The 24,112-nt window shown below is 39.6% G+C and overlaps 1 protein-coding gene across 1 annotated transcript in view; it reads right to left on the bottom strand.

The window, feature by feature from the left end:
* The window catches only part of LOC126169379 (potassium channel subfamily T member 2), a 1,084,296-nt gene that overhangs the window by 221,229 nt on the left and 838,955 nt on the right, over positions 1–24,112 (bottom strand). Inside the window, exon 14 of the mRNA XM_049920640.1 lies at positions 6,188–6,337. Within this exon, the coding sequence (XP_049776597.1) occupies positions 6,188–6,337 (150 nt within the window). The remainder of the gene's footprint in view (positions 1–6,187; positions 6,338–24,112) is intronic.

The raw sequence follows: 24,112 nt of genomic DNA, 5'->3' as shown, positions 1-24,112 counted from the left end.
AATGCGACATTTATCTGTCAAAATGGCTTCCTTTGAACCAAGTACTAAATTCTTGACATTTTAGGAACAAAAGACATTAGGAAAGTGGTTTCGTAAATGTCTCTATGTCTCACTGTTGCCGCACAACTATAGACAACAACTGTTCCTCCTACAGCCTTCTGGTGTGAAATACTTCGACAAAACGAAGATCTGTTACTCATTAAATCTACGTCATATTGAGATTTTAATCTCTGGGTCTTTTTCTTGCATTCTGGGCTGTGCCTCACCAGAAGTTGTTGAAAAGTATGTGTGTCTGATAAGCCGTTTACCATTTGATGCTGAGCAGAATCTTTGAACAGAAGCTCTTAACTACAGCAACAATCAGACTGCCCTTTGATGATGACAACAGCAAGCTAGGTCAACTATCTCAAGAGATGCAGAAGTTACCAGACTTACATTTCTCATCACATTATAAGTTGTGGATTTCTTTCTTTCACGTTGAAAAAATGAAGTAAATATCAAATCACAGCATAAATTGAAACTTCTCTGCTGTCCATTAATCTGCAAACTTTTCATAATAATGACAGAATGCTGATCAGTATTTGAATATATTGTATTTCATGCTGAACAATGCTAGAAAATAAAAAAGTAATCACATGCTATGTGAAATCATTTGTCTAAAAGTGAAAAATAAAACAGATTAGTAAAACATTTGATGAGCCTTTGAATGGTGCTTGAAACCATACAGCTATTCAAATGCTGATTGAGAATTTAAAGTCCAAGGTTTAACTTATAACATTGGAATTTTAAAGAGCACTTGAAGATATTTGTTTGATGAAATATGCTGACCATGCAGTCTGCTGTTGTGTGGCTTTGACATATTTCTCTCACTTATGCCTGAAGTGTCAACAATTTTTCCGGTTTCAAAATGTTTCACTGGAGAATCCCTTCAATTATCTAGAAACAGAATGTATGTATGCAAGAAGTAATGTCTCTCTTACAAGTGGTGGTGTTGCCTCACTGTTCTTGTTCACTCATTTTCCCCAGTAACAAAAAAGTACATGATTTGGAACATCATTCAAAGGTGCATCCAAATGTTTCTCTAATCCATTTTATTTCTTACTTTTAGACAAGTGATTTCACAAAACATTTGACCATTCTTTTTTACATTTGATCTTTATTTCCATTCTTCTCTTTGAATGCATTATTCTATCTTATGTTGAAGAATGCTTTCTGAAGGTCAAAAATACCATGGATTTAACCTCACATTTCTTTTCTCCCTTTCACCATCAAGTATGAAGTCCTAATAATTGTTTCTTGAACATTTTTAAATATTCTGAAGTCCCTACAAGTGATTTTTATATTTTTTTAGGGGATTTATGAAACACAGGCACTTCACTCGTGAATGAAGTAACCCTTTAATTATATCAAGCACCCTGTTTCAAAATCACAAGAAAGGGATTCGAAAATGACCAAGCAATATACAGGATATACCAAAATGCACTGACAATGATTCTCACTTTTTTGGTCGAGACATCAAAATGGTTATTTTTCAATAGCCACCTTGTGCCTGCAAGTGCATTGTTTGGATGCTGCGGACCGTCAAAGTTTCAGAATTGGTGAATCAGTACATATTAGGATTATTTTTGCCATCACAGTTAGCTATGTGACCTGCAAGCCATCAATTTAAGGTAGGTTAATGGGTTATGCCTCATAGTGCAGTTCAGCATATGCCTTATTCTTCTCACAGCCTTTTTCATCATCATAATTGGCTAGCAGACAACAGCAACTGAGAAAACTGTGAGAGACTGGAGAGTTGCAAGAGAGTATATTTTTCACCTTAGGCCTAATTTTTTCCAAAATTAGAGGGTTTTTATTTAGAAAAGCAAGTTTTCTGCGCTTGTTATATTAACCTGGATGTACAGTAATACAACTAGGTACTGAGAAATTTAATCTGAATTCAGGCCTCAGCTCTCAGAGACTACAGCGGCCTCATGTGTGGCAATTGTGCATTACGATTGTGTATGGTTGTTTTCCTACGTCTGAGGAAGAACATTATTTGATAGCTTAGTCTACTTATAAATGTCCCCATGGCTTCCTACGCGTATTTTGCTCTGTGGAATTCAAACATACATATTTTGCAATGGAAATCATCAATCTGGTGCCTCACCTACTCCCAGTCGGCCAGTCTGACATCCTAACCATCTTTAAAATTTAATTTAAATAAAAAACCTCACAATATTAATACTGGGTACGATTATTTGTGACCAGGAGAATAAGAGCTCTTCAAAAAATTTTCACTCTTTATTGCCTATTAGCTAATAACTTTCTCTTTTGCGTGACAAACAAATACAGGAAACAAAACCAGTTAAGACAAGAGCCAAGCAAGCCAGTACACATTTCTTCAATCCTTAGGTCCCAGCACTTTTTCTCTCTGATCGTGCTACAGCTTGTATTTCCTTTCTGCGAAACAATCTATTACGTTATCAAAGATCGTCAAAAGTTGGCTACGTATGAAAAATCAAAAAGTCGTTGTCTATACTGAAAACATTGTTGATATTAATAGTACCCAAGACTGGCGTGGTTTCTCGATCTGGTACGTCTATTTTGTCACTGTATGCTAGATAAAACGAAATTATATACTTCCGCTGTTTTAACATACGCCAAATAAGCGAGACTGTTTTAGCACAAATAGTCATCTTTATGTACCTCGTTTACATAAAAAACACGGCAGAACGTAATTCACAAAGTACCAATATCATATACCTAATAGTCCTACTACAAACAAAAGTTTTTTGTTGGTAAATAATTTCAAATTCACTCAAACGTTCCAGTTTCTCAAGCATGAGATCGAAACGCAGTAGAACCAAATTTTTTATATGTATTAGGAATCGTCATATTCTTCCATATAATTTGTGGTATGTCTTCTCCCTCTTTCTAGAAAACAATCTTGTCATCAATAATTCTGTAACTGTTCTTATCATTGTCGAAACTTATGCTCCAGTAACTTCACTAACCCTCACCGGTTCAGTTATCCCATGTCTATTCTCCGGTTAGGCATTATTAGGTGTTCGTACAACGCGTTTTCCAAGAATAGAAATTAAGCGGCTGCTAACTGGGGACTATACAATCGACCCCATAGTAGTGTAGCGTCCTATCAAAACATATCTGACGAAATTTCATTTTCTTCGACTCACTGAAAATATATGTAATCTTTCTTACCTGTTATTCCCGTTAGTGATTTATTTCCACTTTGGTATCATAATCTATGGATTTATAATAACGTCGACCATTGGCAAACTCAGTCAACCACATACATAAACAGCGTTTGGGGTTTACCCGTTCGGGTTTATTTGGCTAAACTTGTATGCCCCGTCCCCTTTTGTCTACAGAAAAGTCTTTCATTTCTAGATGCGACGAGGATTCCCGTGGCAGAGACATTGCGTACACTACGCACACATTCAAAAATCAATTTATCATTGGTTTCTAATTCAACTTAGTGTGTTCGAAAATGTTCAGAAATCAACTAGGATGGGTTCAAAATCATATGAAAAATTGATAGACTCACGTGCGCTGGATGCTAGATGCTTTGTGATACAATGTCTTTTTTTCCTTCAACAATGTGAATTTGGCGCCCACTGAAATAGCCGCTCGGGGCAGAAACCTCTGTTTGCCCCGCCCCTAGATACGAGCCTGACGCTTGGTTCAAATGGTTGTTTACGAATAGTATAGTTTGGGACACTTCGAAGATGAATTGTTCACCAACGCACTGCTAGTGACACAATCGTTGGGTACATGTCACACTAACGTTCAAAGATGTCTGTGAACGAAAGTAGCATCCATACAATTTGCAGAAAGTCCAGCCCACAGAAGTGGAGATGTATAAGTACAATTTGAGCAGTGTTTTTACACCACTCTATACACAACTGCTGACTTTGATGCTATTTACCAATGAGTTAGCACTCATATTTGGGCACACTAAAAACTGTGTACACAAGCCGTTAGTTGTAATCAATACACGTTCAATGTGAACATGTGGAATGGGATTATTTTTGATCAGATCATTGGGCTGTATCTAGCGTCAACCAGACTAAAAGGGTCAGTTTACCTCATTTTTCTGACATATGTTCTTCCTATCCAATTTAATAAGGTATGACTAAGTACTTGTCAGATAATGTAGCTGCAGTGCTTCAGTTTATTTTAATCCAAATGTGCACCACCATCTGGATGACACATACCCAGATTGATGGATTGTTACAGGGGGACCAGTTTGTGGCTACTTTATTCTAAAACACTTTCAGTGGGTTAGTATGATGATTATCATGAATATTACTGCTTATCACAAGGACCCATACTGCACTTGAAATAATAACCACATATTGACATGTATTTAATCATGTACATATCTCACACTCATCACACTACTGATGTATAATCTGCAAAATGAAAGTGAACCCAGTGTGGAGTTCTTGTTGAGTTTTGTAAACAAGTTTTGAAACCCCCATACCATCACCATTACCTGAATCACACTAACTCTGACAAATCACAATGCAAAAAACGATGAATTTCTGGGCGTTGGTTTAATCTTGAATGATGTTTACTTAGCCTAACTGCTCTGGTCAACGTATTAAGCATTCCACAGGGGTGGCCCACGCATCTCTTTTACAGTGATGGCTAATGGGTCATGTAAATAATTACCATATACAATATGATGAAACTCTGATGCCACCACTCTCCAATTTCGACACCCAACAGCACTGAAAAATAACCAGTTTTCTATACTGCACACCATACAACGCTTTATTGGTTTTATACATCCAGCAGATAATGGACAGTTTTTCTACTAGGCAAACTGGCCAGTTGTGTTAAATATAAAAAAAAAGGCTGTAATTGATTCCCACTATTTCATTTGTGAAAGGTGTGTGTGTGTGTGTGTGTGTGTGTGTGTGTGTGTGTGTGTGTGTGTGTGTGTCTTTGTGTTGGATAAAATAAAACACCATAAAACTGAAAAATAACCAGTTTTCTATACTGCACACCATACAACGCTTTATTGGTTTTATACATCCAGCAGATAATGGACAGTTTTTCTACTAGGCAAACTGGCCAGTTGTGTTAAATATAAAAAAAAGGCTGTAATTGATTCCCACTATTTCATTTGTGAAAGGTGTGTGTGTGTGTGTGTGTGTGTGTGTGTGTGTGTGTGTGTGTGAAATTAAAATGAAAATTAAAAACACTCAGGCATTTACTGACAATACTTTAGATGTTAATATGAATATCTCACATACATGCTGTGTAATGATGAACCTAGTCAGATCAACTTGTCCGAGTATTTCTTCCTGCACTTCTTTCTATTTTAGTCACTGATGAGCTGCAAATATTTCTAACACAGTAGTACAACAGAAAAATCTACTCGCCTAATTGCAGCAGATGGAAACATACAAAAACGCCTTTCTGTGGTCTCCCCCCTGTGGCCACTTGATGAGCAGCATTTTTCCTCTGCCCATATTATAAGAATTTCTGTCCTTAACTGAGCTTTGGTTACTACAGCGGTAAAGTACATTAAACAGTGAGGACATTGATGGTCGAAAACGCAATCCATAAACATTTCTAATCGGTACACTGGCTATATTCCTTGAGCAGGCTACATAAAATGACTTGAATGTGTTAGAGATGTGTGTGACATATGGGACTAGAGTGAGAAACTCTTCAATTACCTCCTGAGATATTGGTTACAGTGACAGATTGATCTGTCTACATAACGCCTACCAGTACAGTAACTAATGTTACTTCAGTCATAGTCTTACAATCTGTCTACATAACGTCTACCAGTACAGTAACTAATGTTTCTTCAGTCATAGTCTTACGAATAATTGTTTTAGCTTTGATCCAAGTAACAGGGCATATGAGATTTTACCTGACAATCAGTACACAAATTAATTATTTTCAGATACTGCATTAGATAAATATGATGCTTGGAACACTAAACGAAATTTAGCATTGGAATACATAATCAGACACACAGTTATGGACAAAGTAAATGTTGGTGCTGATGACATTTCTTCTTTTTGACAACTGGAAATTTTTTCTAAAACTATCAGCTGGAGAACCTGTCCCTTTTATATTGTGAACAACAATTATAAGCCTTCTTCTACGTTGAACTTGGCATAACCAACATATAGTATTCTATGCCTCACTGATCGTAACTTACTTTCTGTGGGAATGGAAGCTGGCATATGTGAAGCTCTTCCCTTCGTACTCTCCAAAAAACCTGCTGTCTCCCAGCACAATATGATATATTTCGTTTCCCGAGCATTTTCCATACAGTCGATGCCATTCTTCTTGGGAAGTCTGGCCCTCCCTAGAAAAGAATTGTAAAATAAGAAATAATAATTTTTTATGCACACTGAATTCCAATTACATATGAATAAAATACAATAATTTGAGCAAATTAACTTACATACTACTGCGAGAGGAGAGGCACCGGTCTAGCATAAAACTACAGGACCTGTCATTATCCTTCAGTAACAATATTTAGTAGTACACCTCGTGCACACCAATTCACAAAATAGCACATATGAAACCTAACAAAAATAAGCGGAAATGATATATACTTGACTGTAATAGTTGATATGATGGACTGTAGGAATAATAAGAATCGATTGTTAAGAACAATACTAAATTTACTAATACACAACCCACCACGCTATGTCAAGCTGAGAGAGCGAAATGCAGAAATGGAACCTTCCCTCGACATCCACCACAATTTCAAAAATTTAACAATGAAATAGCGAGGTTGCATTTCGTCAGGATCTCTCTCTCCCTCTTGTAGCGACAATAACTACATTTAAATACAGCCAACCGCTACACAGATCCTCGAACGGCGTCAGTTAACGAATTAGTATTGAGTTTTTAAGTAGTATTGCCCCATTTAGTGCGAATGTCAAATGACGTGAAAGAGAACGAAGGTGGAAGTGCCCATGGAAAATATATTGCGCTGGATACGATGTTTGATGAAGAATTGTTGAAATACATTGCTGCTAAATTTGATGATGTAACTGCAAAAGTGTCAGATTGGAAGAGTCATCAATAACCAGCCATTTGAGAGTCCATTGACATAGTTTCTGCACTGAATAAAGAAACTGGAGGCAGTGTGTACCCGTGGAGTTGAAGCTTTTGCAAACATTCCAAAATGCTTAGATATAAAAGTTACTGATGTAAATGACTGATTGCGAAATGACGACACTTGCTGCAGTGCGATTTCCATGACGAAGCGATTGCCGTTCGCTCGTCTGCAGACAATGACGACAGCGATGATCAGAGGCCGGAACTCTGGCAGAATGCCTTTTTAAATGTGTTAAATCTATATTCAGTTAGGACATGCCTCTGTACGATTTTTGTCTTTGTGATTGAAACGCCGTAGTTTTATGTTGCCGTTTTCTGCCTTTTTTGTATTAAAGCCTAATTGGGGAAACAAATAATTTTTGTTGCCTTTTTGATTAAATAATAATAAAACAATAAACAACAAGAGTTTATTATTAAAAACAACAGTGACTATCACCGTAAAAGAGGTATAATCGTTCATCGTAAAAATAAATCTGATGTAAACGAACACAAACGCGATGATTGGTTAGAAGCCGTAGCACAAGTGGAAGTAGGTCCTGCTTGTGTAGTAGATTTACTGGGTGATTCAAAAAGAATACCACAACTTTAAAAATGTGTATTTAATGAAAGAAACATAATATAACCTTCTGTTATACATCATTACAAAGAGTATTTAAAAAGGTTTTTTTTTCACTCAAAAACAAGTTCAGAGATGTTCAATATGGCCCCCTCCAGACACTCCAGCAATATCAACCCGATACTCCAACTCGTTCCACACTCTCTATAGCATATCAGGCATAACAGTTTGGATAGCTGCTGTTATTTCTCGTTTCAAATCATCAATGGTGGCTGGGAGAGGTGGCCGAAACACCATATCCTTAACATACCCCCATAAGAAAAAATCGCAGGAGGTAAGATCAGGGCTTCTTGGAGGCCAATGATGAAGTGCTCTGTCACGGGCTGCCTAGCGACCGATCCATCGCCTCGGGTAGTTGACATTCAGGTAGTTATGGACAGATAAGTGCCAATGTGGTGGCGCTCCATCCTGCTGAAATATGAATTGTTGTGCTTCTTGTTCGAGCTGAGGGAACAGCCAATTATCTAACATCTCCAGATACTGTAGTCCAGTTACAGTTCATCACTCGTTCTCGGCCGTCCAGAACTTTTCCCTTTGCACGAACACCCATTCTCTGTAAACTGTTTATACCAACATTTAATACACCACCTATCAGGAGGTTTAACACCATACTTCGTTCGAAATGCACGCTGAACAACTGTCGTCGATTCACTTCTGCCGTACTCAATAACACAAAAAGCTTTCTGTTGAGCGGTCGCCATCTTAGCATCAACTGACGCTGACGCCTAGTCAACAGCGCCTCAAGCGAACAAATGTACAACTAAATGAAACTTTATAGCTCACTTAATTCGTCGACAGATAGTGCTTAGCTCTGCCTTTTGTCGTTGCAGAGTTTTAAATTCCTAAAGTTGTGGTATTCTTTTTGAATCACCCTGTATTATTACTAAGTTAAGTTAAATGAAACTTTAAGATATTCAAATGTATTAACAGCCATGAACGTTTTTCTTAATCACGCTTCAACTACATTGTTTTTATTTAAAAAATGGTGTACAGTCACAGTCTCTGTACTATTGTGCTCTGATTGTAACGCTGTTAATGCGCAATATGAAGATGGCTGAGGCTGCTTCATGCTCCGTAGTGACACACGCGTGTGGAATACGGTTAAAAAGTGCCGAGAAATAGGCTGTTTTTAATGTTTTTCATAAATTTACGGAGATAATCGGCTTTCAAGTTTTCCCAGCCATTGTAGTAATACAGATGAAGGAGGGATGGGGCACTCGTCGCAGCAGGGAACATCACAGCAACAGAAGCGAGAGACCTGATGGACTTAGAATTTATTTCTGAGAGGCTGGATGAAAGAGCAACAGCCAATGAAAAAAATTGCACTGGAGGAAATACAAACAGAACACATTTCTTATGTTTTACTCTCAGAAATGAACAAAAAGATGGTTTCTATCATGGAAATTGTTACAGAGTTGCAGAACAAGCTATAAAGCATTAAATTGATGCAAAGTGAAGCAGGAAGATTTGTGCGCACACGGAAGAACTACAAGACTGAAATCGAAAGGATAAATCCACTCTGTAGGCAAGTGTCAAATCTACAACATCGAAGACAAACCTTTAACTGTTGGAGTGTTTACGGCTACAAATATCATCTAACATAGCTTACCTGCAGAGCTGAAGCATGACTGTTGAAGGAAGACTTCTTTCTAGAGGAAGTACACTGCCATTTTGTTCAGAGTTGTTATTGCAACTCTCAACAGTGATTTTTATATACGAGAAGAATGCATACAAACATTAAACAATCAATTATTTGTATAATTATTCAAATATTTTGATAGATTTACAATATAAGTGCGTGTATGCAACATAACTTGTTAGTTTCTTTTTGAGAAGAATATACTGAAAATGGTTTATTATGTATCACAGAAGAAATTGTCAAATAAAATATTTATTTACTGAAGGCTGAAACATTTAGATTATGGTGCCATTGATCTAGTAGTTGTCTTATACAAAACAGGAACTTTGTGAGACTGTGCCTATATAACTGCCTGTTGCCTGAAATCAAATGTAGTAATTGTGGACATGAGCTTCCTAAATGCATTTCATTTGGTAGAGGGGACAAAAGCTTAACTTATTGAACACAAAGTTGAATCAGTTAAAAGAATAAAATGTGCCTTTGCAGATAAACTAATCTGCATTACTGAATGCGACTTATGTTTCAACAAGCAATCTGAAAAAGAACGTTAAGAAAGTTATTCATCTTCTGTCTTGATATGAATTTAATGAAATTTTTCTACAAGTCGAGCTATTTTGTAAAAATGTTTAAGGTATATTTTAGGATAAATGGAACCATGAAAGTGAAATTTGACTAAGTGTAAATAAAGGCAGTATCCAACAACACTGGAATATTTTTATCAAAAAAAAGAATGATAAGCAAATATATAATCCATCCACCATCATTTTTTTTTTGTCGTTCAGTTTGAAATACCTACATCTCGTAATTACAAAACTCGTCATCATTTTTAAGAATAACGCACGTCTTCTTGTTACTAATGACATATTGGACGCAAAATTCCTGTTTTCATTTCAAATACAAATTCTTAATTATCGGTGTTTTATGAAAGACTGCCCATAAAAGTTGCTTCAATTAAGGCAAAAATGAAAAACCAAATCCTCTTTAGTCGGACTATGTCCATAGTTTTATACCACAGAGGTAGGGAAGTATCGTAGAAACATGAAAAACAACTATTTTCACAGCATCGAGCACATCATACAAATGCTGCTTTTTTACATTTACCACTGTAACATTACAATATGAACCCAAAATAACTGATCCGGAGCCAAGTTGCGGGATTTGGCCCGAGAAGTAACAAGATTGTTAAGCCGCCAGACGTGCTGGAACTAACGCACACAGCTTTTTCACAAGTCGCTGTCGAACGCTGGCGAGATATAGAACGGCTCGTCATAAAAGAAGAAGAGAAAATGCGGCGCCTGGTAGACTTCGTGTATTCTGTTGTTGATAGGCTCGTTATCAACGTAGCAGTAACACTTCCAGAACTGAAATGTATTTCTCGGATTCGGATAAGGAAGTAGCTGAGAGATTACCAGACGACTGACTGTAATTAATACCTTCACTGGCTTCAGTATTCAGCAGTACGGTGAAATCCCTGCAGTATGCTTTTGCTTTACACACAGCTCGCTCAGAAAAGTTACCATATGTTTAAGTTAGAAATTTTTATTACTCTTGTTTGTAATTAGAATACTACCGGTATATCAGGTGAGAACGAATGCATTTTATGCTTATCGTGTGGTCACCGAAGAAGCGCGCGGTAGTGCTGGAGTTCCTCCGAATATTATTTAGTTATCTTTAAAAATTAAATGACATTCGAAGCTATATTGTTTCTTTGCACATCTCTGTTTACGTCTGAACTGCAACTCTCACATAATTGCATGTTAATTGGACCGCTGGCTGGCCAGTGCTGTCCAAGTTTAAGCGCCGGTAAAGTTGTTGTCCCGGACTATCGCTCAGTCTACGTGAGTGTAACACAGCATAAAACGTATCCTTATGATTGTACTTGACTGTACTGGTCACAGCTTGGCTTCCACTCGACGTGAAACGAAATTCAATGAGACTCAAACAAAAGCGGAAGAATACATGTCGTAATGTTTACATCAGGTTTATTCTTATGATGAACAGAGTTCTAGCAGTAGGCAAGGATTTTAATTATCGTTTATGTTTACTTGGCTTTCTGTCAGATCATACCTTCTTCAGAAGCAACGATTAATAGCAGATTTAAAACTTAGTTTCATTATTGTTCTAAATTTCTTTCTTTCTTGATTTATTGTGATTTTGTTGAGCAAGATAGCATGCCAAAATTCATTTTTCCTTCACGCAGTAAATGACAACTTTATACTGATACTGGAAACTACAGAGTCTTACTAGATAGTTTTTGGAGAAGTACTGTTTGGCCACGATAACATGACGATTCTGACGAAGCTTCCAGAAGCGGAGAAAATCGGCACCACTTGAAAGATATTTATTTGTCTCCGAGCGCTGTAAACGTTAAGTTGCCCCTAGACGAGAAGAATTACGAAGAGCTTGTGTTTACTATCAAGTAATATTTGTAAGTACATGTTGAGGTGTTTACTGTAGAACAAAATCTTACTCAAGTTTACTTGTTCAAGTCACTGGGGCAAGTTTATTCCAGGAGCTTTCTGTAAGTACCTACTTGTTGCAGAAGTGCACTTATTCTTTTTTTGAAAAAAGAAGTCATCACTGTTGTTGTTTTATTATTAATGAATAAAAATCGTGACGAAACACAAAAGTAAAAAAAATGCTAGCGGAGTACATATTGTTTTTATCAAGAAATACTATTTGATTAACTAAAATCAGAGCATTTCGCTTGGATTAAAATCTTTGAGGATGTCATTTGCAAATTTCGAATATCTCTTGTCTGTTGTATAACCAAATATTCGATAACAGGTAACAAAAATGCGGCGCTCTATCTCATCAAGAGACTGCCTTTTAATTATTCTTCGAGTTTTGCAAGCAGTATTTACTACTTTTATTATAAATGTAATGCATTTATGTGTACGTTAACATAAAAAAAGCCAACTGAAATTTAAAGACGTCTATACTGCCTTTCTGCTTTCCTTTCTGGTGAAACAAATTGACTGGTAAATTCATTTCGTACTTTCCTTGACTGGTGGTGCCAATTACGTGTGTTTGAGGGTTCAAATGGTACATTTGTTTCTCCCCATCTGTCTTTGTGCCATTCTCATTTTCGACATTTTCGCATCGGTATAGAACACAACTTCTGTAAGTTTGAGAAAAGCTTCCATAAAATGGCAAATTCGGCAATTACTTGCAGCAAGATGCAAGAAACTAGAACGAATTTTCATCCTACAGCGGAGTGTGCGCTGATTTGAAACTTCATGAGAAATTAAAACTGTGTGCCAGACCGGAACCCAATCTGGAGCACAGTTTTAGTCTGTCAGAAGTTTCATGCAAGATACTGTTTTCACTAACTTGCAAATTTCTTGCAGTTGACTAAATACCGGACGTCGAAAGCGGAGCGGTTGCAGATACGTTGGTTCCTATATTCCACCCAATTCTGTGATTGTGTGGATGATGCGGCATACCACAGCAGGAAGTTCGACAGAAGGCCTGATAAATATGACTGCAAGATTACGATGTTAGAGTGGATGTAAGACATGCAAATAAACCGCAACGTCTCAATGGGGAGGACTGAACTGTTGCCTAAAAAGGAAAATAAACTAGTCGTAAAAGTGTACGTCGTGGATAAAATCGCTGAGAGCAGAGTCCACAAAAGAGTCTGTTTACCGTCCTATAACTGCGATCTAAATCCGATAGAACTGACATGGGCCGAAATAAAACACAGTTTCACGGAGAACATCATCACTGGTGACATGTCGAAGGACAGATCGCAGAATTTTCTTAATGCTTCTTTCCTGTCAGTTACTGCAGAGGACTGGCAAGGTTACTGCAGGTAAGTGCAGCAGCTGGAGCAAGAGTATTGGACACGAGATGGAATAATGGAAATGGTCATCGATTATGTTATCAATGCCACGGCCTAAGGTATGATGACGACGATGATGATGATCTGGGCTCAAACACAAATGACAATGATCTTTAGTGAATAGTTTGACAATTTTTTCAGCACAGTTAATTACATTTTCTAAACATTACTGCTGTGCTGTTTGATAATTGCAATGTACAAACAGATTCCAAAAATCAGTTTTTAACTTTTGATTCGTAGTGTGGTAAGTTGTATGTTTATTTACTTTTATTTTTCGTTATTTGCGATACATAAACATCACAAAAGTGGTTGGCAAAATTCTCGATCATGAATACGTCAACAAATTAGTTGATTTACGATGCGACGGAAGTGTAACTTTGGCGGGTAATGTTTTCGCGAGTGTCGCCTCCGATTTCGTGTTAAGCACAAAACGCGGGTAGTGGTGCCAGCACTGCTGCAAACAGCTAAGTTCATCCACTGTTGTTACTTGAAACAGTACATAACTCCCCTCTGAAAATCGGCCTTGGATTGACTGTTTGGGGACCAAAAATCGGTCCTTTATATATCCTCACAATAATGGGCGTTGAAACTATACATTGTTCGATATTTAAATTACACAAATTACAATTAAAACATAATTAATTCAATTTACTGAATATATCAAAAAATTCCTTCTTTTTTAATAGTTCCTTCTACTACAAGGGTAGTTTATATAATGAAATTAACGGATACAGTTACATAAACAATACTTTTGTTGAACCTGGTAACTATTTTGGAATTAATTAAGGGCTGGCTTTGCTAATATGTTTTCGAATGGATCCAAATAAATACTTTGAGAATCCTAGTAGTTCTTCTTCCAAATGTTTATAGTTAGTACCAAATTTGTATTTGTTTTTAAGTCAACAATACAGTCCAAGTCACGAAACAATTACCGATTTCACCCTATAACAAAGGTATTAATTAGGAATCGTCAAAATAAGTTATGAAATTAATTACATACACAAAACTATCACAAAATTAGACCTGGCGCTATATTCTTCAAGACTGAGGGCCAACCTTTCTCTTTTATGGGAATGTAGATTGTACTCATGCATGTTAAAGGTAATTAGGCAAAAATGAAAATACAATGAATTGAAGCAATCAGATTGCAAAACAAGAGATGAAGTAAAAAGATCCATTAAAAATTCATGGTTTTATCAATAGAAGGAACAGGGGATATTTCTTCCAAAAGTTTTGTCTGAGTTGGCTTCAGTGTAGTCGGTTTTGAGGTCGTAACCTTGAACGTTTTAAGTTTAGTAGGAGTAGAGTCCGCTGCTGTGTTATTGAAGGAATTTCACTTGTGCTGATTTAACTTCGCTCTTTTGATGTGCTTGGGATTATTAGATCTTTTGATGATATTTGAATGGTTGGTTGGCTTGTTTGATTCTGCTCGTCCATTTGTTGGCACAGATGTACCTTCAGACAAATAAGTATAGTCTGAGACTACGGTCATCTTCAGCGGAATTATTGCACATGCCTTGGAACTAAAATTAAATGGCTCTGAGCACTATGGGACTTAACATCTGAGGTCATCAGTCCCCTAGAACTTAGAACTGCTTAAATCTAACTAACATCACACACATCCATGCCCGAGGCAGGATTCGAACCTGCGACTGTAGCGGACTAAAATTAAATATGCTCCATTAGAGTCCACTGTTGTGTTATTGAAGGAATTTCACTTGTGCTGATTTAACTTCGCTCTTTTGATGTGTTTGGGATTATTAGATCTTTTGATGAGATTTGAATGGTTGGTTGGCTTGTTTGTGAGATTCTGCTTGTCCATTTGTTGGCACAGATGTACCTTCTGACAAATAAGTATAGTCTGAGACTACGGTCATCTTCAGCGGAATTATTGCACATGCCTTGGAACTAAAAGTAAATATGCTCCATTTCCCTCTCATTAAAACTAGTGATCCATCTGTCCCAAATAACACTGGTCCATATCCAACGATTGTCTGGGAGAGATGGAGCACCCTGACTTCTGTCTGTTGGTAGCGAACTCGGTGGCCATTACAGGTTAGTTTCATGCCTAGACATCTGTCAAGCTTGCAGTAAAACAACTGTATCAATAATGTGCAAACTAAGTTTCAATACTAAAATTATGTAGCTACACGATGAAACTTTTCGTCTTACCAGAACAGGGAAGGTTTTTTCTCCAGAACTAACACGAAAATGACAGCAGCTTTTTGGCACCATCTTTGTTCACGAAAGAGCTTGCTTGCTAGTAGTTGGAGCTGCTCCACAGTTGCATATTTGCGAAATATTCGTGTATCAATGGTCCGTTTGAACCAGTGCTCCATCTCTCTCAGACTTATCCTACTTTATGAATGAAAAAACACACACGCCGGTGAAAGGCGTTTTCTATCACGTAACGTTAGCGACAGCCCCGGATGCTGCACAAATCCCGCCCAATTACCCCCCTCCACACCAATCAATCCATATCCTAAGCTCCGCCCATGATCTGCCACATGTCTCAACATCAAAGTCGCTCGTATCACAGATATGCCAGTCATAACAAGGGAGAAAATCAGTAGTTAGTACGAAATACAGTTTTTCCGGTACCATTGTGAAAAGAATTAGAAATATGTTCATTAACATGCGAGTTGAAAAATCATCAATAAGAAAGAAAAATAAAAATGGTATCCACACTGTCCTTTTTATTTCATGAGCTTTCATCTGCACTATATCAAAAAATCCAATATTTGTTAACTGCAGTGAGCGCAAATTTCCGTCACCTCGCGTAGTGTAAGAAAGTCTGTTAGGAAATATTAACTGGTAGTATCGCCAAGGATGCTGTCCATTATCTCGATTGTCTAAAGTCAATGTTGTGCATAAACAAGGCAAAGTCGATGTCTTGGTTTGTTTCTGATTACCTCATTAAGACTAAAGAATATAAGAGTGGGATAATGTAGAAACGCGTAATGCAAGCAGTCAGATATTTATACAGTGACATTCTTCATTAATATTTGGCTGTGTAATGGGTGAATCTTTACTTGTGAACTCTTATGACTGCTTGCTTATAGCAGAGACAAGATTACTTTGAGTTCTTCTTCAGTGTTTGAGAGCTTTAGAGCTGCCTATTGTTAAACATATGTACATAATTTCGTCAGTGTCATTCCAACACATCTTATCGTACTTCAACGTCGGTTAGATATCAGTTTTGACAGCAGTTGGCCACAACAGTCAAGATTAGGTACCTTGTGTAGGATAACTTTATTGAGAGTGCATATCTATGTTTCATTTTGATAGTATTACACAAGCTGCTAAGAAGTACTAACAGCACAACACTGCTAGTATGAACAACCGCGGTAAAACAAAAAACGACGAACAAAAACACGACAGCGGCGAGAACTACCAAAGATCATATTGATGCGCTCTTGGTTGGTGTGGTGGTGGTGGTTAGTGTTTAACGTCCCGTCGACAACGAGGTCATTAGAGACGGAGCGCAAGCTCGGGTTAGGGAATGATTGGGAAGGAAATCGGCCGTGCCCTTTTAAAGGAATCATCCCGGCATTTGCCTGAAACGATTTAGGGAAATCACGGAAAACCTAAATCAGGATGGCTGGAGACGGGATTGAACCGTCGTCCTCCCGAATGCGAGTCCAGTGTGCTAACCACTGCGCCACCTCGCTCGGTGATGTGGCGGGGGGTAGGTGTGGAGGGGGGTAAATGGGCGGGGCTTGTGTAAATGTCCGGGGCTGTCGCTAACGTTTCCTTTTTGTATCTACTTCACAATTCGATTTTCGGCTGTTACAGCTTCATTAGGTGCAAAGATAAATATTTATATTTGTACCTGATGAGAACGTAATGACCAAAAACCGGTTTGTGAAATAACTAATAATTATTGTAGAACAGGGCTTCCCAACGTGTGGTCCGCGGACTCCTTAGGGGTCCGCCGGTTCTTTCTAGGAGGTCCGCGGCCACCTTCCGCCAAATCGTGTAAAATAATGAGTAAAATTATTGAATAAAAATGTGAAAATCAAATTCATCTCTATTTTTTTTTCGTGTGAAAAACATGTGTACTTTTACTTCAGGTCGTATCCCCAAGCAGCCTTTGCGGTTCCTAAGTGAGAACGTATACACAGTTAGTGCCGGAGAATGCGGCTTCTCTGATGGACTGTTTAGCAACAATACGGGAGTCATTTGTGCCCCGGCTCACGGCGCTGGATGCGCTGAAACCTTTTACGCATGCGCGGAGCGAGCTTTGTCGACCAATCACAGCGCTTGCTGGCACGTATGCGGACCGAGGCATCATTAAATGTTAAACTTGCTTTGACAGTTTATTACTTCTAACATGGATCGGTGGCTGAAGTCAGGATCATTGAAGAAGGGTGCAGTTTCTCCATCGTCTTCACAACAAGGGAAGTTTCCAGTTGAAATGAATTAGGAGGGAGGACGACCAAAGAAAGACTTTACATACATCTGAACATTTTTCTTCGAATTTCACGAAAATCGACACACACACACACACACACAAAATGGTTCAAATGGCTCTGAGCACTATGGGACTCAACTTCTGAGGTTATTAGTCCCCTAGAACTTAGAACTAGTTAAACCTAGCTAATCTAAGGACATCACACACATCCATGCCCGAGGCAGGATTCGAACCTGCGATCATAGCGGCCTCGCGGTTCCAGACTGCAGCGCCTATAACCGCACGGCCACTTCGGCCGGCACACACACACACACTACTGTTACGAAATATGCATGCTCCTTACGCAACAGTAGCCAAATAGTGGAAGTGAACAGACTATAAGCCGCAGCTTGTCAACAGCGAACAGTTTGGACGTGACGTTGATTGCTCTTGGAGGAAGACAGCTCCATCGTGTGAAATTTCAATTACCAAGTAATTTTAATAAGGCTATAGTGTGTTGAACAAAGGGAATAAATCCACTAGTAAGTGTCTGGATAAAGTGGGAATTCAAATTGGATCGTTAATTTCAAGTTGTTTTCATTCATCTCTAAACCAAAGACTATTGATACTTCGGGGGGAAGGGAAGGGGGGGGGGGAGGGTCATTGGGAACATGGCACTTGCATTAAGAAGCTTTCAGTTCCCATGGGTTTCGCTCTGAAATTTAAAGTTACTGTGCTCTTGACTGACTAGGTGTCCGCCATGGATTTTCGTCTGAAGAAGGGGTCCGCCAGCTGAAAAGGTTGGGAAGCCCTGTTGTAGAATATTACACCAGAGTTTAGTGTGTTTTCATTCATAATGTGTAAAATATTCTACCAAGAACCGACATAACAGTCAATCAGTGCAAAAACGAACTTAGTGATTTGAGGGAAAATTCAAATATTTCACGAACAGCTTTGTAAATTAAGTGTAGAAAAGTTCATCTCTTTAAGGTTTAGCTGTTTCACAAATGAAATGTTTCATTAGTGTGATATTTACCGATCAAAATGGCTTCCTTCGAAACAAGTACAAAATTCAGAACATTTCGAGGACAGAATATGCTTGGAAAGTGGCTTTATAAACGTTTCCAAGATAACGCCTTAATGTTGTCGCAGTTCTGGAGATGTTTCTTGTTTCTCATGCAGTCGTTAGCGCTTCGCAGTTGAAAGATGGAAACAGCGCTACTGGCTGTCAGGGATCTGCCTATGTCAACTCAACTACAGAATGTCTCAAGCATCACTTGAGGTGCACAAGCACGGTCATCCACTACAGACGCCTGTTACACATGGATCGTATACTCTTAATAATACACTGAAGCGCCGAAGAAATTGGTACAGGCGTGCGTATTCAAATGTAGAGGTATGTAAACAGGTAGAATATGGCGCTGCGGTCGTCAACGCCTATATAAGACGACAAATGTCTGGCGCAGTTGTTAGATCGGTTACTGCTGCTACAGTGGTAAGTTATCAAGACTGAGTGAGTTTGAACATGGTACGAGTATTATAGTCGGCGCACGAGCGATGAGACACGGCATCTCCGAGGTAGCGATGAATAGCGGAATTTCCCGTAAGACCATTTCACGAGTGTACCGTGAATATCAGGAATTCGATAAAACATCAGATCTCCGACATCGCTGCGGCCGGAAAAAGATCCTGCGAGAATGGGACCAACGACGACTGAAGAGAATCGTTCAGTGTGATAGGTGTCAGCGTGCGAACCATTCAACGAATCATCATCGATATGTGCTTTCATAGCCAAAGGCCCACTCGTGTACCCTTGATGATTGCACGACACAACGCTTTACGCCTCCCATGGCACCGTCAATACCGGCATTGGACTGTTGATGACTAGAACCATGTTGCCTGTTCAGACGAGTCTCGTTTCAAATTGTATCGAGCGGATGGACGTGTACGGGTATGCATGTCAGCAAGGGACTGTTCAAGCTGTTGGGGGCTCTGTAATGGCGTGGGGCATGTGCAGTTGGAGTGATATGGGACTCCTGACATGTCTAGAAACGACTACGACAGGTGACACGTACGTAAGCGTCGTGTCTGATCACCTGGATCTATTCATGTCCATTGTGCATTCTAACGGATGTGAGCAATTACAGCGGGACAATGCGTCACCCCAAACGTCCAGAACTGCTACAGAGTGGCTCAAGGAACACTCTTCTGAGTTTAAATGCTTCCACCGCCACCAAACTCCCCAGACATGAACGTTATTGAACATGAAATTTCCTGGAAGATTAAAACTGTGCGCCGGACCGAGACTCGAATTCGGGACCTTTGCCTTTCGCGGACAAGTGCTCTGCCGTCTGAGCTACCCAAGCACGACTCACGCCCCGTCCTCACAAAAGAGCACTTGCCCGTGAAAGGCAAATGTCCCGAATTCTAGTCTCGGTCCGGCACACAGTTTTAATCTGCCAGGAAGTTTCACATCAGCGCACACTCCGCTGCAGAGTGAAAATCTCATTCTGATTTGTTGAACATATCTGGGATGCCTTGCAAAGCGCTGTTCAGAGAAGGTCTCCTCCCCCTCGTACTGTTACGGACTTGTGAACAGCCCTGCAAGATTCATGGTGTCAGTTCTCTCCAGCATTCCTTCAAACATTAGTCGAGTCCATGCTACGTCTTGTTGCGGCACTTTCGCGTCCTTGCGGGGGCCCTACATGATATTATGCAGGTGTACCAATTTCTTCAGTGTAGTCGAGATTTAAATATACTAAATTTCATTCTTTCTGAACAAAAACTGATTATAAAACATTACATTAAAAACAATCAAAGGCTTTGTGAAACCATTTGTCTAAATGTAAGAAATATACCAGAGTAGAGAAACATCTGATTGTGTACAGCAAATTGAGACTTTAAAGTTCGATGTTTAACTTTTAGTCCTAGAATGGGTCCATGGCTTCTTCGGGTCTCCTCCATATTCGAACCCTATCGTCAGCTCATGCCAACTACAATCGCGACTCATATGACCAGGCCACGGTTTTCCAGTCGTCTAGGGTCCAACAGATAAGGCCACAAGCCAATGGCAGGCGCTGCAGACGATGTTGTGCTGTTAGCAATGGTACTCCCGCTCGTCGTCTGGTGGAAATGGCCATTAACATCACATGTTGCCGCAGTGTCCTAACAGATACGTTCATCGTACGTCCCACATTGATTTCTGCGGTTATTTCATGCAGCGTTCATTGTCTATTAGCACTGACAACTATACGCCAACGCCGCTGCTCTCGGTCGTTAAGAGATGGCCTTCGGTCACTGCTTTCTCCGTGGTGAGGTAACGCCTAAACATTGGTATTTTAAGCACACTCTTGACACTGTACGTCTCGGAATACTGTTTTCACTAACGATGTCCGAAATGCTACGTCCCATGCGTCTAGCTCCAACTACGGTACCGCATGCAAAGGACGGAAGGAAGGAAGGTTGTTCAAATGGTTCAAATGGCTCTGAGCTCTATGGGACTTAACATCTGAGGTCATCAGTCCCCTAGAACTTAGAACTACTTAAACCTAACTAACCTAAGTGTGGTGTCACCGCCAGACACCACACTTGCTAGGTGGTAGTTATAAATCGGCCGCGGTCCATTAGTACATGTCGGACCCGCGTGTCGCCACTGTCAGTAATTGCAGACCTAGCGCCACCACATGGCAGGTCTAGAAAGACGTACTAGCACTCGCCCCAGTTGTACGACGACTTTGCTAGCGACTACAATGACGAAGCCTTTCTCTCATTTGCCGAGAGACAGTTAGAATAGCCTTCAGCTAAGTCCATGACTACGACCTAGCAAGGCGCCATTAACCATATCTGGAGATAGTCTCATTTGTATAACCAAGAGCGATGTACCACAAGGATGAATTAAAGTTAAGTAAACAGACGATACGTACTTTTCTTTAGTGCCTTCATAAAGTATCCTGTTCCAGACTTCACGCCAGTCGGCGTGTGTGTACGCGTGCCTTTCGGTTACCCGTCACTGTGGACTGGCTGTCTTGTCAGTCCACTACACTAAGGACATCACACACAACCATACCCGAGGCAGGATTCGAACCTGTGACCGTAGCGGTCGCGCGGTTCTAGACTGAAGCGCCTAGAACCGCTCGGCCACACCGGTCGGCTGAAGGAAGGTTGTGTTTAACCTTCCATCGAAATCGAGGTCATTAGACACGGACCACAAGCTTGGATGATGTCAAAGGTGGGGAAGGAAATCGGCCATGCCCTTTCAAAGGAACCATCCCGGCATTTGCCTGTAGCGATTTAGGGAAATCACTGAAAATCGAAATCTGAATGGTAGGAGGCGGGTTTTAACCGTCGTCCTCCCAAATGCGAGTCCAGTGTGCTAACTACGTCAGCGTTAAAAGTTAACGCCCGTCGTACGGCCATAATGGCGTCGGAAACCTTTTCCCTTGAATCATCTGTATACAAATGACAGCTCCGTTGATGCAGTGCCATTTATACCTCATGTATGCGATGCTACCTTCATCTGTGTGTGTGTGTGTGTTTGTGTGGGCGTGTGTATCGCTATCCTATGGATTTCTTCACCTCAGTGCAAAAGGGGAGCATAAAGAGGATTCCATGGAAGAAATATAAGGTAGTTCCCAAGAAACCATACTATGTGTATTTCATGAGCCTATAATTGAAGAAGACTGTGAGTGTAGAGACCAGAAGATAAGAGTGATTATGGGACAATCATTTTTGAATTCCCCTTGTTCAATATCAAATGGAACAGGTCGGATAGCTCTAGAATGTAATATCAGACGATGTATTAGGTACAGCTGTAGCTATCAGTGCGTCAAACACCATTATGCAGTTACTAATGAGCTGTAATATAGGACCTAATAGACTTTAACGAGGGCAAATTGCTAATAAACAGAAGAAAATTGCAGAATTTCTACTGTATTTAGTGTTATGTTAACATACGTGACTTGTATACGCTACTTACCAACTAGGAGTATCCAGCAACCTTCCATATTTAGGAAGTATAACCGGAATTGACGACATGATCACATGACTGGAAGTTACAACGTCTTGGATCGCTACAGTATATAACAAGACTTGATAACCACATCTGATTAGTCTTTTGCGATAGCGAAAAGTATCAACATACGTTGCTCCAAAGAGCTAAACATCTCTCAGCTGTTAGGAAAGATACACTGAAAATTGCACACTCCTTAGCAACAAAAATTTAAATATGCTTACATCCATTACAGAGTAATTTTGTGACAACATCATGGTGGTTAAAATCAGTGATCAAGTGGACTGGCAAGTACAATTAGGCATTGGTAGTTCTGTAATGTTAAAGAATGAAATTTATGGTGCCTTTAATAATTATCTATGTGGTAAATTCTCCAAGTTCATCTCTGCGAGACATGGTATGAGCACAAAATTACCATTTCTCCTACATAGGAACAATAATGTGAAAGCAAGAGACTTATTGAAAAAAAATTGGGAAAGAAGCACTGGAAGCCATTTCAAGAAAATATAAGAAACATGTGGCTATACCACATGAAGTGAAACTGGCCAACGTTAAAATGGATGTTCTAATAGGGGAATCTGGCGATTGTGGAAGCACAGTACTTTTGAATTTGGTCAAAAATTCAACGATGGAGAAGGCACGATGAGCCGGAGCACCCAACTCCGGTCTTTCCACAATGCAGGTCTTTTCTTGCGCGCCTTTTCGTGCAAACGCTCAAAGACACATTTGTAGTATTCCTGGTTAATTGTCTGTCCTCCAGGGGTAAATTCATGATGCACAATACCGGTAGACTTCACTTTCTGCTGTAGGCGTCTTGTTTTTGATACGAAATTTGGACGTATGGTTCGTCAGAGTATCAATCTGCCATCACTTGTGCTCATTATGAATCTTAACATACACAGCAACTGACCTTATGTGCTCTCCATGTCTAAACTCAGTGTACTTGTCGCCTTCAAATAATACATGTTCAGGCGAATCTACCAATGCATGATTGTGTGTACGCGTCCTAAACTTACTGATTCCGCATAAATACACAAAAATTATATAATCCCACTAAGTTCTTGTCTTTTATGGCTGTTTGGGAAAAACCCACGCATCGACAGTGATGCGGTTCTCGCATCCTAATCAAGTAATTTTTCAGTAAGAGAATATGAATGACAATAAAAGGTAGCGAAAATTAGCCACCTTTATACTGCACGGAACGCCAGACAAATGGACTTTCACACGGTACTGCTTCTGCTGATCATCACAAAGCCGCCATCGGTACGGATACTAAAATAAAGTGAGAAGAACAGGCAAGTGAAGTGTTTACAAATCTTTCGAGAGAGAGACGGAGTGACGTAGCCGACTGCGCGCTACTTTACAACAGATTTTCATAATTAGCACGTAAGAGGAGAGTTAATATTTGATGAGAGATTCCTCAAGGGCCCTCCCGCTGCAAGAGATACTCAACCGGAATCTCTCAGAACTCTGGAGGAGAAACTCCTCAACCTCCGTGTTTTGTTATGAAG

Source organism: Schistocerca cancellata, chromosome 1, assembly GCF_023864275.1.
Source record: "Schistocerca cancellata isolate TAMUIC-IGC-003103 chromosome 1, iqSchCanc2.1, whole genome shotgun sequence".
Taxonomy (NCBI): Eukaryota; Metazoa; Arthropoda; class Insecta; order Orthoptera; family Acrididae; genus Schistocerca; species Schistocerca cancellata.
This window is presented reverse-complemented; position numbering and strand designations above follow the sequence as displayed.